The 10,198-nt window shown below is 39.9% G+C and overlaps 1 protein-coding gene across 4 annotated transcripts in view; it reads left to right on the top strand.

The window, feature by feature from the left end:
* LOC109545699 (CREB-regulated transcription coactivator 1) overlaps positions 1-10,198 on the top strand; it is a 17,992-nt gene that overhangs the window by 3,210 nt on the left and 4,584 nt on the right. Inside the window, exons 2-10 of one of the 4 annotated variants that reach the window (XM_019916528.2) lie at positions 1,921-2,073; positions 5,652-5,852; positions 6,753-6,886; positions 6,947-7,094; positions 7,880-7,987; positions 8,172-8,234; positions 8,341-8,436; positions 8,535-8,711; positions 9,831-9,893. In XM_019916528.2, the coding sequence (XP_019772087.1) occupies positions 1,921-2,073; positions 5,652-5,852; positions 6,753-6,886; positions 6,947-7,094; positions 7,880-7,987; positions 8,172-8,234; positions 8,341-8,436; positions 8,535-8,711; positions 9,831-9,893 (1,143 nt within the window). The remainder of the gene's footprint in view (positions 1-1,920; positions 2,074-5,651; positions 5,853-6,752; positions 6,887-6,946; positions 7,095-7,879; positions 7,988-8,171; positions 8,235-8,340; positions 8,437-8,534; positions 8,712-9,830; positions 9,894-10,198) is intronic. The other 3 variants (XM_019916530.2, XM_019916529.2, XM_019916531.2) reach the window with 3 other exon arrangements.

Genomic DNA, 10,198 nt, shown 5'->3' with positions numbered 1-10,198 from the left:
AATAACATCTATTTTTGCAGCAGAAATGTACAAACAAAAATTACAGACTTTATAAAGTAGATTTCAAATTGAATTTTGTTTATCTTTTTGTGTTCTTTTTAGTCATACCTACTAACTTTTACTACTCTATGTAAAAATAAAGAAATAAAATACACCATGTGTTTTTATATTATTATTCGCTTATGACGAACTCCGGATATAACGAACCAGTTTTAGTTCATTTTTCAAGTTTGTTATATCCGGACTCAACTGTACTTCCAAAAGTTGATTAGATACAAAACAAATCGCAATTAGACGTAAACACCAATGTGTCACCAATGTCAACAAAACAAGTGTCAAAGTGCTAGGTTAACTGGCGATTATAATTTTAGCCACCAGGGAACGTTTGAACTTTTGTACTCGAGAATACTGAGTGAAACACTGCTGCGTTCCAAAGTTTTCAATTTCGTATATTTTTCTCTTAAAAAAAATGTCGATTTTTTTAATAACAGGAAAGGACCAGGTGGAAAATGTTGTTGAGGTGAGGGTGAGGAGGATGAAGTCTAGGGGTTGAAGACGGGTTTTTGCGATTAGCGGCGAAACGTGACCTCCTAGCGGAAAAGGTTCAATGGCAGAGTTGTGGATAATACAAAAATCTAAAACTTTAGTGTTTAACACTTTTTGACATAACCTCCAATTAACCAGCAAAATGGGAAAAACCTATTTTTCAGTACTTAACTGTTTTCTCGCGCATAAATGATTTGTTTTACATGAAAATTTGTAAAATTTTGTCTTTGAGGGGGCTGAATAAACATGAGTGAGTTTTTCCTAGTTCAGAAGGCGACCAGTTTTCGAGTTATGTACATTTTTCGAAAAAAACCTACCTTATGTTCCACGAACAATTGCCTCTGAATCATGATTCGTTTTTCGATTTTCTTCATTATTTTTATTAATAGTGGACTATATTTACATACTTTAAGTTGCTTTTATGTCAGATTATTACAGCTGAAWTTTTTTTATTACAGKACTTAAGTAGCGCAAACCATGTTGAAAATGTTAAATAAATAGCATAAACTCTTTGCTTAAAGATATTAACGCTGGAATACAACTATGACTAGAAATCTGTTTGAAATCCACTCTTATGACCACTTATAGACGTTCAAAATACGAAAAAGTATCAAGAGAATGTTCGTGGGAAAGGGGTAGTTTTTTTCGAAAAATGTACATAACTCGAAAACCAGTCGTATTCTGAAMYGCAAAAAAATCATGTATTTTCAACACCAAAAAAAGACGCACTTTTAMGCATTTTCATGTAAATTAAAYAATTCTTGGGCGAGAAAAAAATTATTACAAAAAAACTGGCCATTTTGACGGTTAATTTGAGGTTATGCCAAAAAGTGTGAAATACAGAAGTTTTACATTTCCCTWTTATCTACAACTCTTCCACTGCCATTGAACGTTTTCCACTAGGCRGTCACGATTYGCCGCAAATGGCAAAAAACCRGTTTCAACCCCTAAACTGCATCCCCRTTTCACCATTTCTGCTCTTAAARTTKGAACCTCAACWACATTTTCCACCCGGTTTTTTGCAAAAAACTTATTCGCGCCAGTCTRGYGKTATTTGCCTTTGAAACCACGTCCAAATTRCATTTTTTGAGGATTTYATAACAATTTTTTTCTTCTGCTGCCCTCAAAGTTGCCCTTGACGAAMTAGCAGTATGTACGTTGGGCCACTCTATATGCGGACTTGAAACCCATGCTTCCATAATRATTGGGCATCAAACATGATTAATGTAGTCAAGGCATTRTCATCATTTGCCAATTTTGTGGGTATAGTTTGTGCAAATTTTTCGRGTTTTYGCCATGTTAACTAGTAACCCAAAAGYCCTGCTTATGCGTTCCCAAGTTGTCTTGCAGAAAAATGATTTTGTGCTGTTCCAGGTAGCGTCGCCTCACGTCGACCGGTCTGCGCAGTCGAAAAATTCGCTGCGCATCGGGTCGGGCCAAGCACTGGGCGCATTTCGGGGCGGATCACTGCCCGACGTTTCGACGCCCCGCCCCGGCGTCAAGTCGCCGTCGCCCCCCGTGTCTAAGGTGACTGGGCTTTTGATCTTTGAATGAATTTTTATTTTTTTTCTGGGCTATCGATGCCCGACAAAAAACAGGGGCCTGAATGGAGAATGATGCACTTTTATGGTTTTAGTTGCACCTTCTTAGCTGGTAGTTTAGAACTAGAAGTAGTTTTTTGGCGGATTGTCTTCGTTTCCACTACGTACTTACTTGCTGTTGGTGTATTTGTTCCAGCATATTCGCCTTGACATAAGCGCTCCAAATGTTATAAACAGACTTACATTGCCCTCATCTAGATTACATTGTTTGCATTTCATAATAAACGATTTCGGTTAATTATTACAATAATTAAATGCTGGAACGTTATAAATGACACATCATTCTAATTAGCATTGAAGCGCTTATCTTATTACATGTATATGGTGGTGTGAACATATACATGTGCTTCCGATATTTAACGGAAACACGTACGAATGCGATACATTATGCATGTTACTTCATTGTTTTTTGTCCGAGCCCAATTTGAGGGAAAACTCGGTTTGTGCATCATTTTCAAATGCCGCCCTTGCAATTCTGTTGCTGCGCCGCTATTTTTAACTTGGGTTTCTTCGCTGGGAAACTTTACGGCCAGCGAGTCTGGGGGGGAAAAATGCTAATTTTCAATCCGCTGCAATGCACCAGGTATGGGCTTCTTGTCCGGCCAACTTTGCAACTATTATCCACTTGAACTCGAGTAGTTTTAGAGAACTCGAGTTTAGTTTTAATGACCTTTGGATACAATTAAATTAATAATTTACTAACGATTTTCCCTGCCTTGAGATCAAAGATCTTGATGGCGCAGACAGTTATTTATTTATGTATGAATTCGATGGGCTGCTCTATTAACATAGGGAAGAACTGGGGATTCAACGGTGTGGTTTTCTTGTATGGAAAATGAGGATTTAGACACTGAAAACTGCAAAAAAACTGTACAATTAATGCAAATGAACAGACAGGAACAACCTCCTTTGTAGAAGCCCGTTGCAGAATCAGAACAGCCATCAGAGCACTATAATGGAGGAAAATTGCTCATCTTCATTAAAAGAGACTCGAAGAAAAAAAGTGGGCTGGTGAAAAAACCCGTTTGGATGCACATGCATTAAGAATGTTCTCCCTTATCCATGTCCATGTTGGGCTTTGTTTAGGACCTCGACCATACCATAAGACGCTTTATAATTTTTACAACTTGGGTTGTTTGAGATCTTTAGATCTATTAAATAAACGCTGTCCTTGGCTTAATTACTTCCAAAATAAGCGGCATGTGGAATAAAATCGTAAATAAATCTCGCGGCGATTTGACGACTTTGCCAAGCAAAGACACGAAAACATGGCATACAAATGGCTCTTAATTAGCCGGATAAACCTGCTTATAATAAATAAATGAGCGGCAATGTTTCACGCTCTGGGGTTTTATCGGTTCTATTTGGCCGGTTGAGCGAATGTAATTGTTGAATAACAAAAATCTGCGAAAACAGACAACATCCAGCCAAGCAAAATAAGCAACAGCTTCAGTTTATTCGCGCAACATTTGTTGTTCCAACTGATTAACGCCTGAATCACTCGATAGACAATAGAAAAGAATGGCCATTAGCACTTTAAACGGCTCTCGATTGGCAAATATTTACGCTGCTTTATCAGCAGGCGTCTAATTTTTCTTCAGCACTAACCGTTGCGGTGGTCGTTTCTTTGGAAATGCCTCAATTTGCTCCATCGATCTTCAGAGAGCCTCAAAGGCTCAATTGCGCGCATCCACCATTGAGTCAAGAGTTTTAGGACGTCGTGGAAAAATTTTGTTGCTGCTAGCTGCTTTGGGTTTTGCTTGCTATCGAGCTCTGATGATGTCAACCGCTCGTGCTGAAACCTCAGGAAGAAATTACTGTCCACGACGGTCTGAAAGTCTGTTCCTCAAAGAAAGCGATTCGCCAAAGGTTTTTCAGCAACAAAAAATACTTTCAGTTTGGAAGATAAAAACTTTTTTGCGGGTTTTTGCTAGTTGGAAACATTTAAACCGTTGTCTTGTCTAAGAAAATGCACACAATATTTCACCTTTAAATATTTTGAGGAGAAAAACAGCACATTTTTACACTAAAAAAAAGCTTGTAGCTTTCGTTCTTTTGCATTTTTTTTGCTGCAATGCCCAGAGTTTGATTTTTTCCGGTAAAATGTACATATTTTGAATAAAACAATTGCTATTTTTCAGGAAAAACCAGTGCATGCCAGTAGGTTTACTGCGACCTAATATTATTGTAAATTCTACAAAGAAGCTCTTTCGCTTTTTTTAAATTTTAACAGTTGACACTTTCCAGAAAAAAAACTGCCCACCAGCGATTTTTTCTTGATTCTACATTTAGTAGGAGAAAAACGCTTATTTGAGTATTTCTGCTTGATGCGAAAACCAAACTGTTTTGATTGCACTTGTGCAGAGCGATCTGGTAGCTTGAAACCACAATGTATCGGTCGAATCTGATTAACACAACCTGCGAAAATAGTGGAATTCATGTTGCGACACCTTTTAAAGTTGGAACATTAAAACAATACATGAAATGGTACAATTGTTTCGCGTTTTAAGCCAATAAAACGGAAGCAGAACGATTTTTCAGCTGCTTTGCACGTGGCTGCAGTTAAATAGTCGTCTGGGTTTCGGATAAGCACCTCATTACTTTAGCGTTGGCGTAAAAAGTGAACATTCACACAAAATGCCCATTAAAAATTACTGCTTTTAGTGAGCGAAACAGCAAACGAGTGCAACAAAAGTGATTTTTTTAGTTTAACTTTTACGTGGCAAATCAGTTGAATTCTGGATATGGAGCATCCATCATTGAGTCAAGATGCCGCGCTTTTGTTGTTTTCCATCTTTTACGTAAACGTATGATTGGGTCAACTAATTTCAGATCTGATGATCGAAATGCCGAAGAGAGTAAAATGCAAACGATTACATCAGACTGATCAGTTGCGCTAAACCTTGATAATGTAAAGGTCAAAATATTTCCGTAAACATTTCGAAATCGATCGATCCGCTTCAGTAGGAAAATTACGGTAATTAATGCATTATTTTGCTAATTAAATGTTCAATGATGAATGCGGAGAAAATTGATTATCGTTCCTTCATGTCGCCGTTCCCCTGCAATGCAATGCACTGCAGTGTTTTACACCGTCTAACTGTCCTTTCAGCACTTTGGATAGGCATTCCTTAGAACCGGTGATGAGGAAAGATTTCCGCATTTGTGGCGCATTTCCACTACCAATTAACTGTAGGAATAAGTAATTATAAAAATCGCATCGAGTTTCATCGGTAAATAGCCGCTCACTTGCTTAGCGCGGCGCTGTTCATGGACGTTCTCTCGAAAAAGCGATTTTTAAATAAATATTTCATTAGAAGAGAAAAAAAGCATTGTTCATTACCCTTGAGTCCATTCGAATATTTCGTTCGTAACAGGTTGTTCTAACGCTGGCTTGATGGACGGAAGTCTCATGAATATTCCGATTAAAACCTGTGCCATAAAATGTTAATTTCCATGCTTAACCATATATTTAGCTGACGAGATGTTGTGTTGTTGTTTCAGCCCAATGAGGAGCCGCCCCAGTCTCGAATGGTCAATATGGGGCCGCGACAGAGCCGGACTCGATCGCCCGGCGGCCCCATTCGTAGCAGCCGAGAGCGAAAAGCGTCGCCCTATTCGAGCAGCACGTACCTGAGCCCCCCATCGGAAAGTGGGTGGCGTCGTACCCATAGCGATTCTGCACTACATCAAAGTGCGATGCAGGTAAATCTTAGTTTTAGATTCGACGTGTCATCTGGATAGTATGGCGAATGCACCTTTATACCATCAAGTATATGGTTGCGGGGTTGTGGTTCACTTTTAAATAAATGCTGATGACAGTTAAGTGTAAACCCAATTATTGCTCTTTTGTACAGAAATACGACGTGAAATGTGTGGAATTTGAAGCACGAGCGTAGCATTTCAAGCAACTTCTGTGCTTAAAGCGCCAATCTTTCTCACAATCTCGGCTCTTTCCGTTTGAAATATTCGCATGATTTAGCTTGAATATTTCAATCTGAACTCAACGCGGCAACTTTGAAACTCACTTGAAATGTTGAGGCTCCGGAGGATTCAACTTCGAGTGTAAATATTGACTTGATTTCCAAATTTGAATTGTAAGACACAAATTTTTGCGAATTTATTTTGAATTTTCGACTAGTTTAAATCTCTGCACGAAAATAATCGACTTAATGCTGTTGAGTGTGGAAATTTGAGTCGAAATCACGACTTTTACTGGAATAACTGGAAAACATTTCCGACGTTTGGACAAGAAAACTTGTAATTTTGGCTGTAAACAAGAAAAAACCTTAACTCTAGGCTTTAGCTTTAGGAAAGGGATTTTTCTTGGCGCAGCAGACAAATAATTTTTGGGAAAAGAAAAAATTACTGCTTTCGGAGGAATGTAAACCTGCGATCTCCACGACTCCGGCATGATGCCTTATTTGTCCGCTACGCTGAGAAACATCCCCTTCAAAGTTATAAATTATCGGACAACGAAAAACTTCATTTAGCTTTAGGAACAAAATATTTTGGAAACTGTTCAGTTTACTGCACTACTGTTTTAACTACTGTAATTTCGATTAAAAATCCATGTTTAGAGGTCGAAAAAATTGGATGTTGCAGGGAATGGGCATGGAAAGGAATGATCCCGCTCAGAGAGTGTCTTGGGGCATGTTGCCCAACATGAACGGTCCAGATAGGAATGCCGATGGAAGGCCGCGATCTAGTTGTGATATACCCCGAGTACCTGGTATTCAGTAAGTGAAAAACGCTCCAAATCCCATCAACTTGCTTATGAATTGGGTTTTTTCTTTCAGCATTTACCCGTCAGCGCACGATCCTGGCATGGTCCAGATTCCCATCGCAAATACGGGCTCATTGCCTGATTTAACGAATATGGACTTTACGTCTCCGATCCATGCGCCCCTTGATCAAGATCAAGACAACAGTTCACCTTATAGTTCTGTGAGTGGTGCGGCCTTCGAAGAAATGAAGGGATGCAGGGTGATCTGAAATTGCGTGGCAAACTATTAACTAAACTCATCGGCAAAGGTTCGTTTTATACCAAGACAAGCCGGAATATTCGCATTCGAATTCACGTGTCACCGATCAAGATGTTCTAAAATTGATATGAGCGGAACGACAAGCGCGAAAAAGTGTTGGGTTTTTCAATATTTTGGAGCTCAAATTTTCTTGAACTTTAGCGCTTTTATAGGCGAAATTGCGTTCTTTTGAGTAGCGCCCGAGTCACCATCAGAAAAATTATCGAGCGACCAGCATTTGGGCTCAAATTTGCTCGTTAAGAACAGCCGGTGCATTTATTTGCCACCCATAAAAAAATGAAAATTAGGTCCAATTGGTGGGAGTGTTTCCTTCAAGTAGTCGCTGTTTACTATTCACATTTTTTATTTAATGTTAATAGCACTAGATGCCACGTGTTGAAAGTGAAAAGCCTGTATATTTGCAGACGATAGCACGTGCTTAGCAGCATCAGAGGAGGAAATGTCCGACTTCCTAAACTGAGTTGAGACAGATCAATGTTAAAAACGCTATAGAGAAAGGGAAAAACTTTCTGTTACCTATGGGTAAACGAACGCAGATCTGTTTATAGAAAATGCAGGAAAAATTATGCAATTTTGGATCACCCTGCAAAGGCACAAACCTTATCTGACTGGGACTCGATTTTAGTTGTTCTTGCCCCAAGGAACAGTGGTTGATGATGGTTGTTTGACTGTTTGATTGCTTTTCAGAGTCCCATCAACACGAGTCCATCAACGCTATCGCCTACCAGTATGATGCCTGGTATACGAAACCATAATCGCTTTAATTTTACACCGCCCATATCACAGTCCCTTTCGGTACGTAAATCGCCTAAGCGATTGATTGTGTAAGCGATTCAGTGGTTGTGGTCTCTTTAGCCGCTTTTGCCCCACACACACATTTCAATTAATTGTGGCTTTATTTCTTTTGTTTTACCTTACTTTGCCTATATTTGCGCCAGACTTTGTTTTTATTTTGCACGTTTTTATTATTTTGTTTCAGAATCATTTATCAGTTCCAAGTAATTCTAGGTATTTTAGGGTTCACCAACGATCTTATTCACAGGTAGGTGCGTTCATTAGATGGCAATGTTTTATGCATTTGGCTTTGATTTTGATCGTTGTTTGATTCTATCGGGCTTTTCTTTTAACCGTTGAATGATCTGTTTCAGAGTGATAAAAACATCGCGTTGGAAAATGCCGATTTTTCGCAGTTAGGTGCGCTATCTGGAATGTACCAGCAACCAGGATCTCCAGCTTCTCCAGTGGTAAGTTGAAGAATACCCCAGTGTATCAATGAGCATCTAATAGATAGATTGTCTTACTCAAGACGTAAAGTTTATGTAACCAATTGTTGTTATTTTAGCAATTACCTCAAATGGACGGCTATAGAAGTTCGAGGCCCAGTCCGCAACCATCACCGACTTTAGGGGGCCGACACTCAGCCCCGTGCAGTCCAGGGGAGCCGAGTCCCTTGCAGAACGACTACCATATTCACAGTCAAAACATGCAGTTTCAGCAGCATTTCGAGCAACTAACAGTGGTGAGTTAGTGCCTGTTTTGCCCCCCCAAAAGGGCCGTTTGTTGGCCCGTGTAGATTCGCGTCATTCGATCATGTTGAACATTTGCATTCATTCATTGACGGAGTTGTTCGGAAAAGTTCGGTGTTTCGGCAACATGAAGCACCGAATTTTTTGGCGAACACATGCATAACACACCGGACTATAGTGGATGCAAGTTGACTCTGTAAACTAGCGAACGAAAGTCTTTAATGCCGGCATATATTTTTGTTGCTTACAGGGAGTGGTAAGTCATGTTTGTTATACCGTAGGCACTCATTAACCGACATCATCGATCACCACCACACTCTTCATTTATCTGGCTTGTTCCGGTGGAATGCCACATGAGCATAACCAGTCATGTTGTGTGCACCTACAAATCGGCCCTTTTAGATTTTCGGATGTTTTCACCGTAGAATTTCGTTTTTGATTCAAATTGTTGCTTCAATTTTCAATGGGTGCCAAGCACCGAGATTGTATGTACTGACATGGTTCAAACGCCAGTCCCCATTAGGCGCTGTGCTGTTTAATGAAACAAATTTGCTATTGGCAAAAGAATTTGGCTTGCGCGGTCATTGCTTGAAACTGATGAGTTTTTTGGGTTGCAAAACGTTTCGCAAGTAGAAGTGGCTTGCATCTTCAACACCTATTATGGGAAACCTAATTTGATTTGCGCAATTTGGCCATTTTGCAATGCTCTTCTTTGTGGCTCGTTCCTCAACAGCCAGGCAAGATGTGGGTTCGAGCACTGGATTAGCCAAGGATTGTTTAAAGTTTCATGCGGATTTGGTTTGTATTTTACCAAGTCAGGGCCCTGCCTGTGATTTACGCGATTTGGCCATTCTTCCTTTTACATCTTATCGAGCTTGCGAGACTCGTTCCCACTACGCTTATAAGCCCGAAGAACTCGCCAGTTTCAAATTGGCCATTTAACACGGTTTTCAAAAGTCCGCAAAACATTGCAGCTCCAAACTCTAGAAAGGAAACAGTCAGTGAATGTTCCGCTAGAGAGTGGAACTTTAAGCAGTTGCATTTGAAGAATTGTTAACAATATAAAGTACGTTCTGTTCGTATGTAAATGTGTGCGCATGTTGTGTTGGTAGGACTGGGCGCAGCTAGTAGCCAGCCTAGTGGAGTCCGGCTGTACGTGGACCGCGCAACTCGAGGTACTAACACTACTAATTAATAATACTTCTTAATCCTTCTTGTTTAATTCTGGCTTGTGTTGATAAAATCGCTCCAACCGAGTTCACTGCGCATTTCGATCTTAGTTTCCTCAAGAGGGCCTTTAATGTGAATGCTTTGCTTGTTAGTCCTTTTCTTTCTGTTCCATCAAATGTAGTCGAGTTGCACGTTCAATATCTCATGTGGTGTTTAGTTCAAGTCAGCCAAAGCAGCAGTGTTGAGGCTCAATATTCGAATGTTTGTCTGGCCGCGGCTGTAAACTGGTGATTGCAAGCGGTTTTGCGCC

Source organism: Dendroctonus ponderosae, unplaced genomic scaffold (assembly GCF_020466585.1).
Source record: "Dendroctonus ponderosae isolate FM_Combo_2020 unplaced genomic scaffold, Dpon_F_20191213v2 Dpon_F_20191213_10, whole genome shotgun sequence".
NCBI lineage: Eukaryota > Metazoa > Arthropoda > Insecta > Coleoptera > Curculionidae > Dendroctonus > Dendroctonus ponderosae.
This window is presented reverse-complemented; position numbering and strand designations above follow the sequence as displayed.